The 22,990-nt window shown below is 40.8% G+C and overlaps 1 protein-coding gene across 1 annotated transcript; it reads right to left on the bottom strand.

Annotated features, from left to right (window-relative positions):
- Nucleotides 1-239: 239 nt before the first annotated feature.
- LOC121200054 (potassium channel subfamily K member 2-like) lies at nt 240-21,830 on the bottom strand. The gene is made up of 7 exons (XM_041065104.1): nt 21,517-21,830; nt 19,559-19,872; nt 12,757-12,874; nt 9,036-9,196; nt 5,786-5,981; nt 3,814-3,956; nt 240-1,002 (listed from the first exon to the last, which is right to left on the bottom strand). Coding segments are annotated over exons 1-7 (1,290 nt in total). The 5' UTR covers nt 21,518-21,830; the 3' UTR covers nt 240-645.
- Nucleotides 21,831-22,990: the final 1,160 nt, after the last annotated feature.

The following is a 22,990-nucleotide window of genomic DNA, read 5'->3' as shown; positions in this document are numbered from 1 at the left end:
TAAACTAAAAGAAAAAAACACATTCCGAGTATTTTTAGCAGTGAGGGTCCTCTTTATCTGATGCAGATTTCAGGGGCCTCTTGGAAATTCGACAGGAGATGCGCACAGATACTTCTATTGCTTTCTAAGTTTGAATGTATTTATTTCTGTGTGATTACAGGCTTTTATATGGGTTTAAGAGAAGAAGTCCAGTGTGTTGCTACCTCAATATGGGCTTTCGCTTCCTTCCTGCTCAGAGAGAAGTTTGTTGAAACTCGTGCCTCTGATACAATCGCTATTTTTTTTTAAAATCCAGGTGGGAGCACGCTTCTGATTTGGCTCAATCACTAGCACAGCTTTCGATCACATTGGCACAGACTAAATAAAAGCAAGTCAGACTCTTTCATAGAATGAAAGGAGCTATCACACCGTATGGGTTTTTGTCTCTGAGTATTAAACACGCACATGAAAGTACGGAGCTTAACAATTGATCTGTGTTTAAGTCACTCTCAAGGTTTTCAATCAATGATTGGAGCACAATCCACTTAATGAATGCGTGTGGATACCTTATCCCTGCTGCTCAGTCTATAAGCACAAAAGTGTGTGTTGTGTTTTGTACTAGATGTGTTTCACTCAGTTCCCTATATCTCATTTTCATGCTGCTCCTCATTTGAGATTTTCAATAATGGCAATCTCCCGCCGGTCGGCGTAGTCTGGGCTGAGGCCGTTTAGATAGAGGCTGCCGTTCCTGGCCAGGGCCCCCGGGACGGGACTGAGGGAGAGAGTGAAGTTGGGGTAACCCTCTCTGTCCTCACACAGGTTGGCCGACAGCGTCCTCTTGCCAGGGGTCATTTCCTGGTTGATGGATGTGTTAATGCCCAGCTCGGATGACAGCTTGCGCTTGATGGATGCAGCACGCTGGAACTTGTCATAGATGTCAACACTGAGCCGCCGCCGGGTCTCTTTGAACTCTGCTGACACGTTTGCTGTCCACTCGGCTGCATGAGCCCGGAACTCCCCGACCTGCGGAAAGAAGACTGAATGTTGAGGCCTGCAGGTGATCACACAAAGTCTGTTCCTCCCTAATGTCCATGCGCGCCTCATTTACACCTTCAGTCAGTGCGGTTTAGCTTCAGAAAATGTCTGGGTAGCATGAAACTAAGAAGCGGTACAAGCTGATTTTCAATCAAAAGATATTTAACGTCTGCCTTCACATTTATCTGAGGTCATGAACTGCTGAGGACCATTTGTGGTCATTTATTCTACATAAACATTTCCATGTTTATGTAGAATAAAGGACCTGGAAATGAAACGAGTGCTGGTATTTTTTTTTTTCCATCTTCTTGCATCTTTTTAAAATGTTAGATAATGAGCTACCATACATGCATGAAAGCCACGTCTCGATTTTTGAACGTCTTCACTGATTTCAGACAGAATAAGCTAATGGAACTGAATAACCTAAATGTGAACAGCTGACCAAAAATTAATCGAGTTCAGTCTTGTGAACATAAATGCCGTGTCCATTAATCTGTTCAGACTACTGTTTAACAGCTCTTGCCTTGAGCGATCTTCCATGTCTTGGCTGCTCTCCAATTAGTGATGCCCATGAAAGAACTCTATAACTTTCATCTATTATTTGCAGGTAATTTTCATCTATCATCTGGGACTGATGTGATAACGTATATAGATAGTTATTGGATTCTTGCCATTTAGCTTCACAGTTAATTAGGAATCATTCTTCAAATCAGTAGCTTTGCATTTGGGGAAATACATTTGTTTGCTTTCTCGCAGAGAGTTACTTGGTTTATACCTATAAAATCAAAGTGTCATTATTTAGTAATTAGTTATAGGATGATGGAAATAAACAGTGATTTTTAGAAGTAGGTTTGTGTTGTGATTTCAGCTTTGTTGCTGGCAACTACTGTTGTCGAGAGATGTTCAGCAGATGTGCCAAGGTGTAGGTGTGTTATATTCCAAACCAGGAGCCTCAAGCAATAAACAAGAATTTACCTTTGTGTGTGAGCAGTGTGTGACCCAATGGCCCATGTTTCTCAAGACTGTATACTCTATTCAGTATGCACAGTGTGTTTGTTCATGATCCCTGAGATACAACTGAGGGGAGAGGAGCGAAAACATCTATCCTACCTTAGTAATGCATTAGGCCTCTTTCTCCAGGCTGTTTATTCATTTATTGGGCCCAGAGATGTGCTTGTTTAAAGTGGACTTGTGAGTGCTTAAGTTAAAATTTATAGCGTGTGTGCGCACATTAGACACACACGCGCTAGAGCACAAACACTTGAGTACGTGCTGTCTCCTCCTCCTCCTCCTCCTCGCTTGCTTTGCCTGCTTGTCCTCACCACCCCCCCCAACCCCCACCTTCCACCGCAACCGCCTCTCTCAGAAATGTAATTCTCCGTAGAGTTCGCAGCCTCAACAGCTGTAGTCCTAATTATGCTTGTGAAAGGATTCCCACCACAGACTGCCATATAGCCCCACCACACCCACCATTTTATGTTATATAGAATAATGAAATAAGAAGAGAATGTGGTTGATATATGCGCCTGTGTTTTGCTGAGTGTGTCTGCGGATGTGTGGCTCTTTTCTTCCTTTTTATATGAACCTGCCAGAACAGAACGAGGACTCTTATTACTCAGCAGCAGCCACTGGAAACACCAAATATTTAATCCAGCTCGTGTATGAGATGGTATTTACTCCACAGGGCGCAGCTAGGATGGAGATTCATCACTTCAGATTTATGGCATGAAGAATGAAGGGGGAAAACACTGTGAGGTATTACTCTGTCACTATGAAGGTAGATGAATTTGGTCACAGTCGTGAATTTACTCCAGATGCCCCCCTCCACACACACCTTCCCACCTTCAATACTATATTTGTGTAGATGTTAGGCTGGTGAAGAGAGGTACAGGGTTCATCATAAAGCAGCAGCAGAAGCAGCAGTAGCATGAAGTTGTCTAATGGAGGTGGAGTTGCATTAGTACTAGTGACCTCGTTTCAAGGTTTTTGGGGGCTGACTTGACCTTTAATTTGATTAATTTTTAGTTTGTTACTTTACTTCAGTAGTGTGAATTTCCTGTCAACTAAGAAGGTCCCTGCATGCCGGAAAATAATTTCACAAAACTTTTATTACTGTGTTTTTGTTCCTACTGTGCTCTGTTGGTGGGTTGACATGTCAGGAGAGAGACTGGGGAAGCAGTAATTAAGTTCATTGCAAGCATGCTGAACCCTTAATTTGTGAATCATAATTTTAAAAGAAACATTTTAATGTTAATAGGCTGCTATTTAAGGATAAAGTTGCTGTTTTTTTTTTAATCTTTTTTCTTTAGCATTATTGGCACTGCCAAGCACAAGTTTGGTTTATCAATGTGTGGGACTTTATGAGTCCATTAAGAGTCTCTGTCTTTATCTTTATCAGATTTTGTGAGTCATGGGGCTGACAAGGGCTATTTCTTGACAAGTAGTTCAATCATGTAGCAATCAAACTCTTGCCAGCTTGTAGACTGGACACTGTCAAATGAAAAAAACACAACTCTGTATTTATCAGATTGGCTGGGAACAATGATTCTAGACTAAAATATCTTTGGGCTTTTGGGTAAAATGTAGGTTTTCTGGACAGCTGGAGTTTGATTAAAAAAAAAAAAAAAAAAGAACACTCCAGCAAATGAATATAAAGCTACAAGCAGGCAATCTCCCACCATCCTCATTACTTTTCTCCAAGGTGAAATTCAATTTTTCCTCCTGTACTGGAGAGTGGTTTCTTATCTCCCTTTTGCGTCACCTCTGCTGTGACTAAACTCACAGCACAGCATCACGTACCTCCTCCTTAGTTTTCTTGGAGATGACCCGGAACCAGTCTCCGATCATACTGAGCACAGCAGCAAAGTATGCAAGGCCCACCAGGATCCAGAACCACACCACTGGCTTGTAGTAGTCCAGGTACTCTGGACTCTCTGACCCACCTGCAGAACCAAAGACGAAGCAGGTGGGCTATAAAATTCTGTTACAGCACCCTGGGTCAGACGTCTCCTTATTAGAGGAAGAACAAAAACAAGCAGGACTGATGCAGTCAGTTAAGTCAGTTCAGTAAAACGGGTCTTTAACTCTCATTTTTGTATCATTTAATGAGCCTCGGTCTTTTCATTTTAGTGGGTAGTCATGTCTTTCTGCAGTAGCATGGTCATTAATTGCCCCTGGGCTTTATGGGTAGGACCATTTTGTAAAAGTATATAAAAAGAGGGAGATGAATTGAGACCAAAAGTAAGAAGAAAATTGCACAACATAGAAATAAAATATTCAGGTGCTGTTATTTTTTCTTGTATATCCATTTGTCTTATAGCAATGAACAAAGGATAATGTTTATAGAGCAAAACAGTAGAATCTTGACTTGGAAAATAAGTTCTGAAGCCTTATTGGATCTATGTATCAGCTGTAACATGCATCCAAACATTACTGTCAGTACATTAAAATGCCGCCTCATCTCCCACCATGTTCTGTACCTTTGGATGAGCACTTAAAATATCAACCCGGGATGAAGCAGCACAGGCAGCCTGTTCACTGTGCAGTTAGATAACCACTGCATTACAGCAGCAGTTTAACTAACAACAGTCCATGCTGATTAGTTTACTGTAACCGGGGTTGGCACAGGTGGAGTAATCTAATCTATAATCATTAGGCCTTCTCAGGAAAATTTAATCTAGCAGCTAAGTGTTCGTGATTTTTCCCATCTGCCTCTCTGTTGTTGACTGTCAAGCCAGTCACATCAAGCTAAGACCACCTGCTCACACGCGCGCACACACACACACACACACACACACACACACACACACACACACACACACACACACACACACACACACACACACACACACACACACACACACACACACACACACACACACACACACACACACACACACACACACACACTTAGATCATGCCCCGTCTCTCTCTTTCTGTCTCGTTTGCTTTCTCTCTCACATATTTTTTTGTTTAGTGAGTTCAAATTATTCTATAGATATTGTATATGCTCTCTAATGAAGAATTTTACACTATTAAAATGTAGGAATAAAAATACGCTACATTCAGATAAGGTACAGGATACAGGGTCTATTATTAAAGGAATAGTTCAACATTTTGAAAAAGTATTTCCTTTCTCGTTAACAGTTGACATTGTCAGAAAATTGACAATGCTGTCATGTCTGTATAGTAAAGATGAGACTATCACCATCACCTGGTTAACTTAGCTTAGCATAAAGACAGGAAACAGGGGGAAACAGTAAGCCTGACTCAGTCAGCACCTCTAAAACTCACTAATTACCCTAATTTAATTGTTTTATCCATGTAATCCACAGCGACTTCTTGGAGTCTCCACTGAAATTACATGAAATGAAATCTTCTCATCTAATTCTCAGCAAGACAGCAAATAAATAATTTTCCCGCAATGTCAAACTATCCATTTTAAATGCAAGGGGTGGGTTAGCTGTTAAGTTTTTTTCTTTTTCTTTTTTTTTTGGCAGAAATGAGTGTAGAGTTTTGGTTTAACAGATGGCAGCGCTAAACATAGTACAGGGATTCAAATGCATCAGAAAAACTGTCAGAATACATGTATCATAATGTGAAGCACAGAATGTTAAAGCAGGCCATTGGGAGGCTTATCACTGTGATGCACATCTGTTGAGCCAGACCGACTCAACTAGGAATAACTCAGCTATAAAAACCCTGATTCTAAAGTGGGTGCCAAACATAAAACTGAAAGATGGCCTATAAATACAAAAGAAAACCAAGTGACCTTTTTCACCGGCGACAAAGTCTCCAAAGCCGATGGTGGTGAGGGTGATGACGACAAAGTAGATGGACTCGAGGGTGCTCCAGCCTTCGATGTGCTTGAAGATGACGGCGGGCAGGGCCACGAAGATGAGGCACCCGAACAGGATGAAGAGCAGTGTGGAGATGACGCGGATCTTCGTCTGGCTGACTTTCCATTTCTGTTAGAGAAAAGAGAAGAGATTCATTCCAGATGTAGAAACTTTTTAATAAGTGGGAGACAGAGGGGAATGTTAACTCTCCACAAGAGTACAGAGGCTATGAATGCAAACAATATGCTTGAATTTTAATTAGGGTTGATGGTTTTTTGTTACCTCGCAATGTAATTACTGGTGTAGAAACCTCTTTCATCCATATACCAATACAATGAAAAAGCAAGTGTTTTCTTGTTATAATAGTATTTAATTGGCCATAGACTTTTTTTCTGTTTAGTCCCTAGGTAACTGTGATTTCATGTTGTGCACAATCTTTTCTCAAATGATTTTGAAGGAAATTAACACTTTGAAACTTGCTGCCTATTTCCCTCTCTCTGATTTCCCACAGGCTTTTATTTATTTATTTCCCGCTCACTTCACATTGTGATGAGTCACTTCCTTTGACCTGCATCTAGGAATACATTTGCTCGAACGTCAGGCTGCCAAGCTCGTGTGACATAACTTTCGCTGTCAGATGGAACGCCCACCCGAGCTGCTGAGAGGTGGCACATGACTTGACAAGCCTCACATGTGCTGTAATATCAATGACTGATTAAATATTTCTCATGCAGTTATAATAACAGATACAGTTACGGCCTGTGCTGTCAACTATAACTGTGATAATTTTATGTAGAGCCTTGCAGTAACCTCTTTTGCATCACATTTCCGGTACATTAGAGTGTGTTCCGTACACTGCTGTTTTCTGCCTTTCCACTTGAGGTGAGGGCTTTCAGCTGGTTCCCTGTGTTTCATGCCCTTTTCCCTTCCAGTTATGTAAGCCCATAGCACAGTGCCTCTGAGGGGAAGCATAAAGAGCAGGCAGATCACTAGGTCTGTGATGTCTGTGTCCTTGCTGCACTATGCAATGCGGTGGAGTACAGTACAGTAGTGGCATACAGTTAAGAAGCCTACAGAAGGCCTTACAGCATACTAAACAATGTGTTCAAAAGGTACTGATGAAGCTGTGCTGGTTTCTCAAACCGCTTCTTCACTGCACAGCAGTCACTTTAGCAGCTGCTGCAGTTCATCAGTTTCCATTGTTCAAACAAGCTGCCAGCCTCTCTCCTCCTCCCCAGGGAGAGCAGCCACAGAATCAATAATGGAATACAATCATAATTTACCTGCTGCTGTCTGGTATTTTTTATTTTTGTTTGTAGTTTTTATTTGGTTTTGGCAATTAGCTTCCTGAATTGATCCCATTATTAGTGTTTTATGCTTAAAATTGAGACTCTTAAAGGGAAATTGCAGACTTTCAGCACTTGCAGACATTCTAGCTATAAAAGTACATAAAACACTTAAAAAATGAACATGGGTACAATAATGAAATGATTCTTCTTTTACTGTCCAGGTGAAACATAACCCGACTCTCAGTGTACCCAGATAACACTCAGAGTTGAGATGTGGATGTTGGCGTCTCTTTGCAATCTGATGTTTTCCTGTGTGGTGACAATAAACTCCCCACAACCACCGATGGAGACTTGGGGCCGGAGTCATCACATTTGCAACATGCAAACTGTGAAGTTGCTTTGAAGCTTGAAGCTTCATTTTCTCAACCTCATTGTGACATATTTCATTATTAAAACAAATGACATCCTTGCAAGACATGCATGAGTATGTACGAGCCCCTGACAACCCACTGATGCCCACAGATGTCATATTTCACACTGTCATACTGTGCTACATACAGGAATTCAGGTGGTCTTCATTTTCAAACCACATAGCAGCCACAGTATTATACTGATTAACTATTAACTTATAATATACCTATGTTCCCAACACATCACTGTTTTTTTAAAGGGAAACACATATTTTCCTTCTTTGCTTTTCCCAGAATCAATGTATTATTTATTTATTATTTATTTATTATTTCTACATCTCATTTGTTTTAAAATGCTATTCTCAAGGTCGATGTGCAGGGTTTTTTTATGTTTCCACTTTTACCTTCTACAGTATGTCCTTTTCTGTGTCTTTTTTTTTTTAATCTTTGTGACGCACACCGTATACCAATCCATCTGTATGGAAAAGGTTATTATTGATATTGTGACTTATTAGTAACCTTCCAGAGAAATTTGTCAATTAGCTGCACAGTCCATTTGATAAATCATGTATTTGATAAACAGCAGAGGTGTTTCTGATAAAGTACCAGCAGATACCAGTTTTTACAATCAGAAAATGTAATATGCTTAGTCTGGTGCACTGAAAGTCACTGTTCCTGTCAGAGATTGTCCTTAGTGACTTGTACACTGAGCAGCTGTTTGATTACTTTGCTTTTTCAGGAGAAACATAATGACTAACCGCCAAACTGTCCTGCAGAGTCCATTTATACTCTCTGTGTCCAACATGAATAATGGTGCCTTCTAGCTGCTCTTGTAGAACAGTAGTACATGTGTTTGTGTGCATATTATTACTGTATGTACTCATATATGAACAGAAGTCACCGTGTGGCTTACAATGCGGTAACTAGGCCTACCATCATTATTTCAGAATGATTTGTGTGTGTGCTGCTGGTTTAGTCCATTGCCATAAGTACTAGAATAACATGATGGCAACAGTCCATGAGTTCAGTAAAAAAATGCTGTAAAAAAAAAAAACACTTTTCTTTGCTGAATTTTGAAATATGGCTCCAAAATAACTGTAATTTACTGATCTGAGTTTTTATAGTGAAACAAACTGCCTGCATTTCATTTCGCTGTCCTGGACCCAGCTGACATTCCTCTCTACATAGTCAAGTACTGACTGCTGAGGTCTGAAGCCCAAACAAACCCTGCTCTTTTGAGTGTGACTCTTCTGTAGCATTTAGGTTTGTTTACACTGCAGCTGTGACCCTGAGAGTTAGATGCAGTTGCAGAGCTTTATAGGAACAGCTTGGGCAAATATAATTTTATAGCCGCTTGACACTGCCTGGAAAATTAAGTTGTCAAATGCAGCAAATTAGAACAGCTCATTGCACACAGGTAAACATACACTGAGGTGCTAATGATTCACAGACAAGAAGAAGTTCACATAAACGAAGCATCTCACCACAATCATCTTCTCCACCCTGGCGATGCCTTTTCCAAAAATCGTCCCTAACTGGTCCCCAACACCAGCCAGTAAGAATCCAAACAGGGGAATCCCCAGCAGAGCGTAGATTATACAGAAGATCCGCCCTCCTTCTGTGTGAGGAGAGATGTTCCCAAATCCTGACAGAAAGAAGACATAGAAAGGAATAATGACTTCTACAGGCAGTAGAAGCAAAGTGCAAGTGCAATTTAAAAAAAAAAAATTTAATACATTACTGAATTTTTAGGGTGCATTATATTTCCATCAAACCTGGCTGAAGGAGTGATACAAGTTTAAACTAAACTTGGTTGAGACAAAAACTTTTCACTTTCACAAATTTCAGTAGTGAGAGATGGAAGTCTGACTCAGACAGGAGTTTATAATTCACACCCTCTGTCCTAAGCAGCAAATAAAAAATTTAAAAAAAAGGAACAAACACCAAAACAATCTTGGAAAAAGCAGATGGGGTTTATAGAAATCCATTTCCAAGACCTGTGCCTTACTGTATATAAACCTGCCTCCACACATTCAACAACACATGAGTTTCATTATTTAAGGTTTCATAAGGGGTCTGAATAATGAACTACATCCACTTTTCTTTATTAATGCAGTCATCTGTCTCAGGATCAGAGCTGCAGGGTGCCTTCTAATGACTTTCCAGTCTGATACTGGAGTAGGGTGACACTAAATGTGAAAAGATTTCCAATTTATGATGAGCTAAGACAAACAAACAAACAAAAAAAAACCTCACCTCATTCATTTCATTACTGAATAGGGTCACACCCAGTTATGTGACGATCACATGCAGTAATGTGTCATGGTTTGTGCTGCTTCCTGAAGGAACAACGAAAGCTTAATGACTTCCTTCTAAACTCATTAAGTGAAGCTTGAAGAGGAAAATAGTGGCTCATCATTGAACTGAGTGACTTCATTAGCTTCTGTTAAAAACATAGAGTGGTTGTTGTTTTTTTTTTTGGTTTCATTAGCAATGAGACCCTGTCGTGGTGAGTTTTAAGTAAGCAAATAGCGGTAACACTGTCTCATTGTTACCACTACAACTGTACACATTTGGATGTTGCCCTGAATGGATTTAACATTCAGATTCAAAGGTAAAGTGTAAAATAAAAAGACATGGTGCTGGACTTTGCAGGAAATTTTCAAATAAAACCCATTCAGTGCAACATTCAAGATCTGTTTTGATCCACACACTATGAAGAATGTGAATTTCAGCTGGAGTCTAACAGTTGCTGAGACTAAGGAATCGGGAGAAATGCTGGGAGATCAATCATCAATGCACCTCTTTTACTCCCAGGAGAGGGGAGGAAGGAGGTAGGAGAGGCAACAGATAGAGCTGGATAAAGTATATAGATGAAAATAAGTCGGGGGAAGATGCTTTGCCTCTGTATTGCATATCCAATTAAAGGTTTCAGCATGAACAAATCAGTCTGTGGATGTGAGTTTTTGCTCAGCCACCTCTAGCTGAATCAAGTAAAGCCAGGAGCATATAAGCAAGCTGTGATGCCTGACATGCCTGCAGAAATGTTTTCCTCTCTGGACTTTATTTTATCTCTTAATAGGCTGGACACTGACAAACAACAACAAAGGCTTTGGGAATCACTTCTCTGAAATGTGATTTCTTTGCATAGCAGGAATATCCACAGAACATTTGTGCCAATCAGGCAAAATTATGATTGCCAACAGACAGAACAGCAATTATATGCTGTTTATGTTAGCAAGCATCAAAGTGTCTATCATCAAAATATCTGGGAGAAAAAACAAAGCTCAGGCTCTTGGTTATGTACAAAAGGTTTTTTTTTTCCATTTGTGTGCAGTTTTCCACAAAAGCAAACAAAGCCAATCTGTGTACCATAAGCAAAAGTGAGGCCTTTTTCTCTGTTTCAGCAAACAACCTGTCGCCCATTTCATGAGAAAACACCACTGCAACTTCAAGTCAAATATCAGTAAACCTGCCTTGCTTAAAGCGCAAGCTCAGTTTCTGTTAATCACTGCCGCACCGGAGAGAAAAACAGAAAGTCAACATACTCCCTCCTTCGTGAGTGAAGGGAAAACCCACAGTGCAGCTTTTACACTCTGCCCACACAGGATTGCTTTAATCTGATGCAAAAGCACACACAGAAAAGAGGGACAAATCCAGTTACTGCAGCGCTGGAACATTTTATGACTGGGGAACGAGATCTGACAGGATCCCAGTGATGTGGAACCCAAAAGCCCACCAAACTGACAATCTGATGTGTCAAGGTTTGCTTGGACGAGCCAGATAAGACTGGCTGTGTGTGTGTATGCGTGTACATTTTTTGGTGAGCTGAGGTACAAGCTCAAGGTTGGTGCAGTGCGCCAAAATCTAAAAATCTGGAGAAGTTTGCTGGAGTACGGTTTCACTTAGCAAGCAGTGAGAGCTGAGAATCTGAAAAACAAGCACACTAACCAGGGAGAAAAACTTATATATTTTACAAAGCAAGATACTGCATTTTCTGACTGAAGGGTGATCTCTGACAGGATGCTAGAGATGTGAAATAGAGCCCTACAGCCCACTGAGCAGACGCACCGATCTGTCAAGGTCCGATTGGAAGACCCAGATGAGCTGTCAGACTGCATGTGTGTGTCTATGTGTGTGAGCTCTTCCTTTTTCCTGATTAGTAAGCTTTTACAGCTGGAGGTGACAGAGAGAGCAATGGTGTAAAAAAGATTATGGAGGGGAAAGGAAGTGTTTTAGAGTCTCAGGCTGTGTGAGCGCGCTACAGGCTCAGACAGATGAGAGCTCCTTGATTATACAGTACAGTAACTAAGAGCAAATGAGCACGGGGCCTTAAAAACCCTCCTCCTCTTATATAGTGTCAGATCCTTTTAAGCTCTTCAAGCACCAGTTCTTGTTCAGTTAGAGAAAAAGTTTTCGAGAAAAACACATCGAAGTGCTGCCACATCTCTGAAACACAAAAAAGCCAATACAGCATTAACTATACGCACAGAAAGCTAGTACATGCACTCAGACATCATTCCTATCGTTTTTATTATTATTTTATTGGTGACAGACTTAATTAATGCTGTGAAACTTGACAACACACCACGGAGGCACACACTTTGTGCTTGATTTTAGTGTTCCGAGGCTGGGGCAATAGCTTGACAAGGTGTTCAAACAAACAGGTAACAGGCAAATAGGTAACAGGCAAATAGGTATTAAATTACCTAGTCTTTACACCTTTGGTTCCAAGTTGTGTCAGTTACTTGAACGCTGGTGTACTTCGTTGCTGAGATATGTAACAGGCTGTGTTATTGTTCATGTGGGACCAAGTGTAAAGGAAAGCACAAACTTCTTTTTGTAATGTTACTACTTTTTGTAATGTTGGTGACTTTAGTCCAAGCGCAATCTTGGTGCAATGAAGCACAATCTGGAAAAGAAGCTGATGGTTTGCAAGTTTAATTTTGCTATGCAAGTCCTATTTCATGCCAAAATGGTCATCAAAATTGCGCTGTGCCCCTGCTGGCTTTGTGCATTCAGAACAATGACAAATGAACTGTGCTTATGAGACACTTTCCTACAGTTCAACACTTTAAAAAAATAAATGTCCTTACATTTTTGTGTGCAAGCACTGAATACAACTTCAAAGTATTGTCAGAGAAGCCTACGAAGAGATACGGATGAGAGCTGAGCTGCTCAAGAGAAATAAATTACTCCTCTTACCGATGGTGGTGATAACTGTTCCAGCAAAGAAAAAAGAGGAACTGAGGTCCCAGAGGCTTGTCTGATGGGATGAATTTCCTGATGGGTTCACACCTGCTCGGACTGCTGAAACCACTTGCTGGAGCGGAAAGTAAAAAAAGAAAAAGAAAAGAAAAATAAGTTAGCACACACTCGTTTTGTCTCTCAGAGGGAGTGTGGTAGAAGGTGGGATGAGGAACATAAGAAAATTAGTGGTGTGCATCAAGTTTCTGGGGGAGTAATTGACAGCCAAGACAAACATCCAGCCAAAACCAATTAAAAGCTGTGAGAAACAATGAGGAGCATCTGTCACCTTTGTGAAATGCAAAAGACATTTTACATACCCATACTCTTCACAAAAGAGCAAAGGCCGTCATGGTTATAGCCTTATGGAGACCATTAAGATTTGGCAGTTCTGGAAAAATGTTCAGGAATTATAAATATAACTAACATTTATTTACAAAGCTTTTACATCTGCATATTTTATCTGTTTAGACAAACCCTTTAAATCCACATTCATTTCACAAACTCAAAATCTTAAAGGACCAGTGTGTAAGATTTTGTGGCCTTCAAGTAATGTAAAAACACATCCGTTCTAGAGCTGGGGTTTAGTTTGCCCTTTCTTGGCTACTGTAGAAACATGGTGGTGGCCTCCACCAAGGAAGATGATCTGCTTCCTTTGTAAAGGGCTCATTCTAAGCTACCAAAAATACAATGGTTCTTGGTTTCAGGTTATTATACAAACATCATTATGAATTTTTATATTCTATTTCTGCCACTAGGTCCTCCTAATTCCTACAGACTGGTCCTTTAAAGATCCTTGCTTAAGCCCATGAACTAATAGAAGCATAGTCAGTGAACATGGTCAGTTTAGCCACACTCGCTACCTGGGAACTCACACTGCTGTGATCTATAGAGCTTGAAACATGTTATTAAATCTACAGGTAATTTCTCTTTCATTCTGTTCTGTTCTGTTCACACCAGTGGTGAGCTTTACAGTTTGGCCTTGATAGTAAAAGCAAGAAATATGTGTTTTACACCAAGGAAACAAACAGAGACATCACTTGTACATCCCGCCTGAGCAGCGTTTTCTACACCTGATTGCTTTACCTGTAGATCTGTGATTATGTGACACTATGAGTTTGCCTGAGGCAGCTTCACGTTGACAGTATCCCAGCAGAGCTGATCTATCAGACTATGTTTTGGTAGCATGAAAAACCAGAGACCTACTCTTTTTCTGGCCCCAGAAGAGGACTCTGACTGTGGCTATGATGTGATATTTGCTGGATCTGTGTGATGGTGATTAGTCTCGCCCAGATGATTGGCTGACTGTGAGTGAGAGTACGTGGGAGAGCACTAGGTGTGACACGAGTCTACCCGCCTCAGCTTTGCAGCTTTGAGTGTGACAGGCCCTTTTGACACCAGCTGGCTGCACGGGAAATCAGAACAGCAACATGTTTTCCCACTCAGGGCTGCACTCTCATGACAGGAGAGCAGAGGAGAGAAGCCACCAGCTGGAAAACATACCACTGCAATGCTTTTCACACCCACTGTCACCTAAACATAGACATAAGGAGCTATGAGGCTGAGAGCCACACACTGGAAGATGTGCATCCATGCAAGGGATAGAGTGTGTTTGTACATCTAATACAGATTTTCTGATCTCATACTGCTAATGTTGATCTCCTGACTAATCTGACTGTTCTATACAACTCCTGCCCCTGAACAGCAGTTGTCAAATCATAGCATATTAACTGTAACTTGTCAAGGCAGATCTGTTAAGCTCTGGATTTCTTCATGTGTTTAAAGGGTTTACAATTTAAAAATGCATTATATAAATTCCACTTCCTGTGAATGCTGGATTAGTCCGATCTCACCAGGGGTTTTTTTTTTAATTTTATTTTAAACCCCACTGTGGCTATCACAGTGTAGTTCACTGCAGTAAGACGAAAGGTTTCTTGGTCCGAGTGGGTCCTCAAAGCATAGCCATTACTGAGACAAATGAAAGAGAAAAGCTTGGGGACCTCAGGGGAGCAGCATGCACTGCTACAGAGCTGATGTTAATAAATTGGAGAACAATACTTTACTGGACTAAAGCTTTTATTCCCCTATGTATATGTGGGATTTTTTTCCACTGGAAAACAATAAAAATGATATAATTCATGTGTGGTGCACCTTAATAAATAACTCCTACCAGTGGGGATGTAGCTCCTTTTGATGATCTCCATTATTCGTATTCATTATCAATAAACCATCAGGAACAGAATAGTAATAATATAATAATGAAGTGCAGCATATAACACTGCCCACAGTTTTCCTGAACTAGCACTGTCAGCTTTTTCTGAGTCCGCATATGCACATGCACCCACCCACACCCACCCACACACTCATACACACATACACAGTTTAGGGTCACTGCAATGTCAGGGTTTTGTCTGCTACAGTCCGTCATCCTTAGTGAAACTGAGAGAGCTTTCATTAACCTACGACTTCACTGTGATAAGGCAGTAAAGATCGAGTGTGTGAGGGATGAAATGGATGAATAATGGATAATTGAGGGAACAGGCGCTGATGTAACAACACAGAGTTAACGTGACATGACAGGTCAGAAGGTGGAGAGATGATGTTGAATGTTGTAACGCTGTAATCCGAGGTTTACAAGGAGCTGTGTGTCACTTATCCACAGAAGCTGATAAACACAAAGGCAGAGATAACACACAAAAACCGGATGTTTTCTCAACTACTTAGTATCCTAGAAATGTTCATACATACCTCACAATTTGCAAGGCCAATACAAGAACTAGTATCAGTGTGCCCTATATGTAGTGCCGCTGAAATGAGGATCTCACAGAGAATTATCACCCAAGTCTGCGGAGAGTTGGTAGAGACCAAAATAGAGCCTAAAGGAAGTGTATTGGACTTTCATCAGGTGGACACACATATTGCTCTGTGTCTGAGAATGTGTAAATAGGCAACTGTTCACCATGTCAACTTTTAAAGGCAATAGGCTACAGTAAGATACTGAGACTGTGTTTAGAGCTTGTTTTGGTAAGAGGGCAAAGAAAGCAAACCAAAGAAAAAGTCTATTCAGAATGAGACACCCAAAAGACAAAAACAATTTAGTGACATCTCATCTCCGGGCTCCTACCACCATCCTATCATCTCTCTTCTTAGTGTTCCTTTCACTGGCCTGTTTATTTTGGCCTCCATCTCCTCCCATTCTCCATCCACCCACCAGATGTCCTCAGACTTTCCACCCTATCCCAGTCACCTGACTGCCAGATCCACCTGATCACCTGCCTCCTATTCTCAATCACCTGAGCTCCCACACCTGTTCCCAGTTTCCTCATTATCCCAGTCAGTACTTGAGGCAGCCAGTTCAACCAGCTTCTGGTCAGATTGTGTGCCTATGTCTGTAGCAGCCTGTTGTCTGTGCTTGTCCACCCATCTGTCAGAAAGCCCAATTTTCTTTTTTCTTTTAATGTTTCTTCACTGCACTAGGTAGCCCATGTGCCTGTGCTTGAGTTCACCCTGTTCCTGCTGCTACCTTCAACCTGTTCTATGCCGAATTATTTCCAAATAGAATTAAGGAGAGGGTTCAAAGATAAAATTCTGAACCCCTGCATCCACTGTGCCTCTACAGATCATTTAGCAAACCACACAATCACAGGCTTGGATCAGTGAGCTTCTTTGTTTCCCAGCCAAAGCAGCCATATTAATTCACTGTTTTGGCACTCAGTTGTATGCAAACTAACTATGGCTGGGGGAATGATAAGACAGGATAATGTGAAGACCACGCTGGCTGTCTCCAAGCTGAGCCAAACCGCCAGGAGAGATTGAATCGTCTGAGCTTTTTGACATCACACACTTTTTTAATTACTCCCTTTGAGAGCACATCTCTCCTCAATCCTCTGCTAACTGGCGTTTGATCAGTGGGAGCCTACAAAGGTCGATGTGCGTGTGTGTGTTTGTATACATAATTAAGTAAAAGTGAGAGGGGGACACCTGTGTTGAAGCTGTGTATTAATAAATCATCAGAGGAGAAGTAGTTGCTTGAAAGGCTGCTGAACTCATGGAGCTGCTGACTGATCCATGATCGACAGAGCCGTTTGGTCGGATTGTTGTCTGCTAAAATCACTAAGAAGGTTTTGTTTAAAACTGGCTCACAATTAGCCTAACAGCATTAAGAAAACATTAAAATGCTCTTATGTGCCTCCCACAGGCTAATTGCCCAGTTTTCCCAAGCTTAAACTGTTGAGCCAGTAATTAATTCTTTTAATTTTGCAGTTGTTTTTTTTTTTTTTTTTGTGAGTTTCTGAGTTTTTGTAAAGTGTTATGAGCACAAACTGATTCAGCAGTAAAGTCAGTGACAAAAGGAGTCATACTTTGCCCGGAAACAAATGTTCAACTAGCTCAAAGATATTTTTGAGGACAGAGGACAGTTTGCCATTAAGTTTTGGCTGAGACTGAGGGAGCTGGATTATTATAATAGAGGTCATACACTACAGAAGATGTGCTTGTAGGCAAAGGTAATCAGCGTCCTTAAGCTCCTACTGCGGGGCATATTTTGCCCATCAGTTTCACAGCAGGTGATACTCTTATTAAAACACCCCTTGGTCATGCTGTTGGCTCTGTGAGACTCTACTCTGGCACACATGACAATGGGAACATACAAGTGTAACATTTACATGTAACGTAACGTTTACCATCTTAATTTAGCATGTTGGCATGCTAACATTTAATTAGGACTAAACACATAGTGCAACTGACGCTGAGCTTGTATCAATATCTAGTGACCTTGTAGATGCTGAGATATTTCCCCTGGATAAATGAAACCTTTGACCTCAGCAGATCAATAAGGTCATAAGACTTTCTGCACATCTCTATCCATCCAATAGTTTGTGAAATATGTCAACTGGGACCAAAGTGGTAGAAAGACATTTCCATCCCTTGAGCTACGCTGTGGTGCAGTAAACAAAGAGCACTGTTCTTTCTTAATTGAAGAATCAGCAGCTGCTACTGTTTCCTGCTATCATTATTTCTGCTGCCTCCAACCTAATTAATCTCTGCCAGGTCAAATGTTTGAACCACCAGCGAAATGGTAACAATTATGGTGACTTCGCTAGGCCAACTAATGGGCTGCCATGGGTAACAAAAAACAAAGAGAAATTGTGACAATAGTAACAAAAATGAAGAGAGTGATGCTGAATAACACCACATACCAAAAGTATTGTTTGCTGTTGTCTTTCTTTACTAGTAGGGAATGAGGGGAGGGATCCATGTTTATTAAGTCATCTCTGGCAAGAGATCATTATCTATCTAACAGTCAGTCTGATAGATAATGATCTCAGGACAGAAAGCATCATCACCATCTTTGACCATTAACTCTGCATCTCAAAGCCAGATAACTGCCATCTGTTATCAGCTGCTCTTAATCAAAAACAGTCTCATTTACATAAGTGGGATCTGAACTTTATTCAGTAATAAATCCTTGTTAGCCTGAGTCAGTTTTAATATGGTCAGAACCTAAATGAACTATACATTTCACTGAATTATTATTTATTATTTCTTATATTTCTTATTATTTATTGAATTTCTTATAGTACTTCTATTTAACACTGAGCTTGGAGGATGTTTTGGAGTTTGGAGGCACCTCTGGTGCTATGACGGAATGGTTGAGCTATAGGGCCAAAATTAGCAGAGATAGACAAATCAGTTTCCACTGGGATTTAAAGACCTTTCAGCTCTGGCACATTAGAGGAGTAATCATCATCCACAAGTCCAATATGCCTGCTAGATTCCCCAAGAGGAAATGCTTTTCATCAGCCCTGACAAGTTTGGTTGATGGTGAGATCCACTAATCCACATAGGAAGAGTCATGAAATCACTGAATGTCTTATTAGTAGACCGTTCACACAGTATGGATATTCACTGTGTATTTAAATTTTTTGAGACATTTTTGCAAGTGAAAATGAACGAATGTAATTTAGTCTGCATACATGTTCCTTTAAATTCAGTTTGAGATTTTTCAGTTTGTTTCCATCATGGATGGATTACAAAAGGGGCCAGCAACACACAGGCACAGAAGCCCAAGCCCAAGGAGGTGGTTTCTTTATCTTTTGTCCACATTAAATTAAAATTAAAGCTGTTTAAATATGTTTAAGAAAATAAGACCTGCACCTCAGGTTTCCTTTGGTGGTTTCCTATAATATTTCGTTAAGAACCTTAGGCTGTATTATTTTGTATATTTGTGGAATGAAATGTAAGTATGCAGGAAGCTTTGGAAAAAACAAGTCCTTCAAGTTATACGACAAACCAACAATGATCCTGGTCATGCTTTAAAAAAAAACTTGGACACAGGACATGGACAGCTGTATCTTGTGTTCAAATTCTCCTTTCAATGCCTCATAATTCAGTGGGATGTAAGATGCAAAACCAGGGGAATATGTAAGTTTTTTTTATTTCAAACAGCCCCAGGTGCCACAAAATAAATGTGTATAAGCAAACTAGTTCTTTGGTTGTTCGACTGGCTGAAAAAAATATCCTCAGGTTAAAGCTCTGGCAGCGTTTACTCACAGTCATTGTGTCCACAAGGCTCAGAGTTAATGTAAAGCTGTCTAAACAATATTTTTTCTTTCAGTGTAAAATACCATATTAAAACCCAATTCATCAAGAATCTGCACACTAACTGTGGAATGTTATGGCACATTTTGTCAGTCCACACCAGGTCCTGCAGAAGAGAAAAGATTTGAATTATTTATATGACATTGATGCTTTCACCTACCCTCACCAGATCCTCCAGCTCAGAGGAGTTTACGCAGGCGTGCATGGCCAAGAATTCCAGTTTTTCTTCAAGAATGGCCAGTTTCTGGAAACTTTCATGAGGCTGCTCCAGCGCTCTGAACACCGTCGCCCCAATGATTAGGTAAAGCACCACCAGGAAGAAGATGGCTGACACAGTTTTCCACCTCATGACAGTGGTCCGGGTGTCACACTCATCCTCTGGGGCGTTCAGCACCACCGGTTTGGCCGAGAAGGACAGGCGAGGTTTGGAGTTGTGGGCGGCAGACTTCGGGTCAAGAAGGTCAGGTGCGGCCACTGGGAGGATGGAACTGATTAATGTGGATCAATTTCTTTCCATTACAAGAGACTCACGCTGGGCCTAATCAGTATTATCTTGCCAGATTAGGACATTCAATACATTTTAAATAACAGCAACCTAAGGCATCACAGTCTATCTATGTATGCTATTGTTGGTATAACCACAGACATAAAAAGGCTACACCATGTACCATGTAAGGTTCATACAATTTAAGATTAGGGTTGCAACTAACGATAATTTTCCTTGTTTATTCCTTTTATTATTTTCTTGATCAAGAAATTAACTGATCTATTGAATGATAGTGTGTCCAACCAGCAGCTCAAAACTTAAAAATAAACATTAAAAATTTTAATTGATTAATCCATAAGGGAATAATTAATTATACTGTTAGGCAATAACCACGTGTAGAAAGTTTAATAACCACTGAAGTTTGCTTTAAACTTAATTATTAAAAGCTACTACTATACAATTACTACTGTCAGTGTGTCATTGATATGAAACTCATCCAGGAAAGATCCATCCCTGAACTTTACAACAGCCTTTATTATTCCCTCCCCTTTAAGAATATAATTGAACAGCAGGTTTTTCATTCATGCACTTCATAAATACTTGGGAACTTAATGTACCCGCTTCTGTGTCGTTACTGTGCAGCCAGTTTCTCTAGTGGTGCTTTTATTTCTTCCCATAACAAAACCAGTGGAACAGCGCCACTCCACAGCCTTTAATGATTTGCAGCAGACATGGGCACTTGTACGTTTACAGAGCGTTCAATGCGCTCTGTGGAAAAGATCCATAGCACCGGTAATCAATATCAGGACTTCAATACATGTGTTTTCATCTCTTGGCTTCCTCGTCTGAGCTTGATCTAATAATGAAAAAAATTCTACCAGGATTCAGGCTCCGCTATAACACAGCATTCAGATGTATGCTCAGTGTAATAAAAATAAAGACATGTAATAGATAACTCCAACCTAAACATAACTCTAATATGTGCGTAACGGTCCAACACTGGAGCGCACTGCACATATGTGGTCCTGCAGGAATGGAACTACAGCTGCTGTTGTGGTTTTTGTTTTTTGTTGCTTTAGGGTCCCGCAAAATAAACGACTGAATGGAAGCTCATGAAAAATTAAACACTTGTCACAATCCCGTTTGCCAAACAGCTTGCTAAAGTAGATGCAATTACATAATCACCCCATGAGATCAGGAAAGCCAGTATTTTACAGTAAACAACTTATTAAGAGGAACGTTCACTCAATAATAAGCTGAAACCATGTGAAATTAACCCCATAATCCATACATTCTTTATTATGGGTTTTGCTACTATAATATTTGTAGAATTGCATAATTGTGGTGAGCATTTATGGTTGTTTGTGTTGTTTTAAATGGAGGGTTTTCTCAATGAAAATCGATCACATACATTCAAATATATCTACTGCATCGCACAGTTATAATAAAAGTCACAGTAAAAGTGTCACGAACGGACGAATCAAGATACAGGAAGGATACCAAAATTCACTAATAGCAACAAACTCACTATTAAAATAACAAGAAGCGCAGGTTTATACAAGTCGTGCAGACTGTGTGTTCTCTTTTCATCACTCTAGTGTTGAATTTCAACTTCTTATTTACGCACTTACTTCTCTACCATCTCTTCCCCCTTTGTTTCCTCATCGAAGGATCGTTTTCTCCAGGAAAGCGCTAATAATGGTTTCCCATTAGAGTCGCGTTTTGCCTCCGGTGCTCCCACCAAGGGACGTGGCCGCTCTCCACATGGTCTCAGCGATCTGCGCTTCCCTCCACTTTACAGTCTCCGGAGAAAATACATCCAGGACATCTTGTTCCCACCAAAAGAGGCGCTAAGACTGAGCGTAAAAGGAATAAGTGGAACAAATGGCTTCCACGAAATCCGTCCAGGTGTTTGGAGACATTGCGCGCGGTGCTGGGTGCTTTATGGAAGAACGCAGAGGTTTGGACTGTGCGGGTCAGAGGAGCTACTTCACCAGTGTGACACGTTGGATGCGCTGCGCACTCCCACTGCTCTGCTGTGGACAGTGTGCGCTTCTGCTGTAGAGAGAGAGAGAGAGAGGGGAGGGGGTGCTGATGGTGTTCACCACCTCAGATGCTTCACAAAACAATGGATGAACATAATATTAAAGTTGCTCCAACGTTCCTCACAGTTTAGATGTAGATTGTGCAAAACGGGTTGCAGCTCAGTATTAAGATATTTAGTTATACATTATGGTTAATTATGGTTACACATTCTGGAAGACTGCTCTTTTGGTTTCTAGCATCATCCAAGAAGCTGTCCTGCCCACTGCCTTTCCCTGGTGGCCTTGCAGGGATAAAGTGCCCTGCTCAGGAGCACACACACACAAAAAAGAGTAAAATTTGCTTTTTGTGTGTCATTAATTTTACTTGAGAGTTTTGACTTTCTATAATAGCCTGAAAAGTTGCCTACCTGAGCTTTTTGTGTTAATTTTTTGCCCCAAGGGCACTTTGCTGCTGACTAAGGGAGAAAGCAAAGAGAGCTTTTTCCTTACTGGTTCAGTGATTTAAACTGGTGACATCCCAGTCACAAGCACGTAACTGACATCCAGGCAACAGTAACTGGAAGCCGACCTCGTGTTGCAGTGGTTACATGCCCTGAAGGGCCGCTGTCAGTGGATTAATTAAATTCATCTGAATTAGTGTGACAGTGTGTGTGTCTGTGGTTTATGTCACAGATGTGACTTATTGTTCACCTTGGTGTGCAGGTGTGACCACTAACACGAACACTGAAAATCAAGGCTGACAGGGATTTTCAGTAATTTGATAGTCTGTTGCTGTTCAGCCCCTTTTTCTGCCCTCCTGAGTGAGTGTGTGTGTGTGTGTGTGCGTGTGTGTGTGTGTGCGTGTGCGTGTGTGGGCCGTTGTGTCCACAGTATTGATTGCATTTGCATGAGCTACTGCTGCTAATTGAATTGAGAGACTTGCGCAGGTGTGCTGTTCGTCTTTGGTGCTCTGACACACACACACACACACACACACACACGTATACACACAAAATATCCTCTCCCTGTCAGTGAAGCTCCAAAAAAAAAATCTTTATGTAAGTATAAAATAAAAGATAAT

The sequence above is a fragment of the Toxotes jaculatrix genome, chromosome 19 (assembly GCF_017976425.1).
Source record: "Toxotes jaculatrix isolate fToxJac2 chromosome 19, fToxJac2.pri, whole genome shotgun sequence".
Taxonomy (NCBI): Eukaryota; Metazoa; Chordata; class Actinopteri; family Toxotidae; genus Toxotes; species Toxotes jaculatrix.
Note: the sequence above shows the minus strand (reverse complement) of the source record. Positions and strands in the feature narration are given on the sequence as shown.

Coding starts and splice junctions, on each gene's coding strand:
- LOC121200054 (XM_041065104.1), bottom strand. Junction 12,875..19,558: donor AGCTGGAGGATCTGGTGAGG/GTAGGTGAAAGC, acceptor TTTCCGCTCCAG/CAAGTGGTTTCAGCAGTCCG. Junction 3,957..5,785: donor CTTTGTCGCCGGTGAAAAAG/GTCACTTGGTTT, acceptor TTGGTTCTGCAG/GTGGGTCAGAGAGTCCAGAG.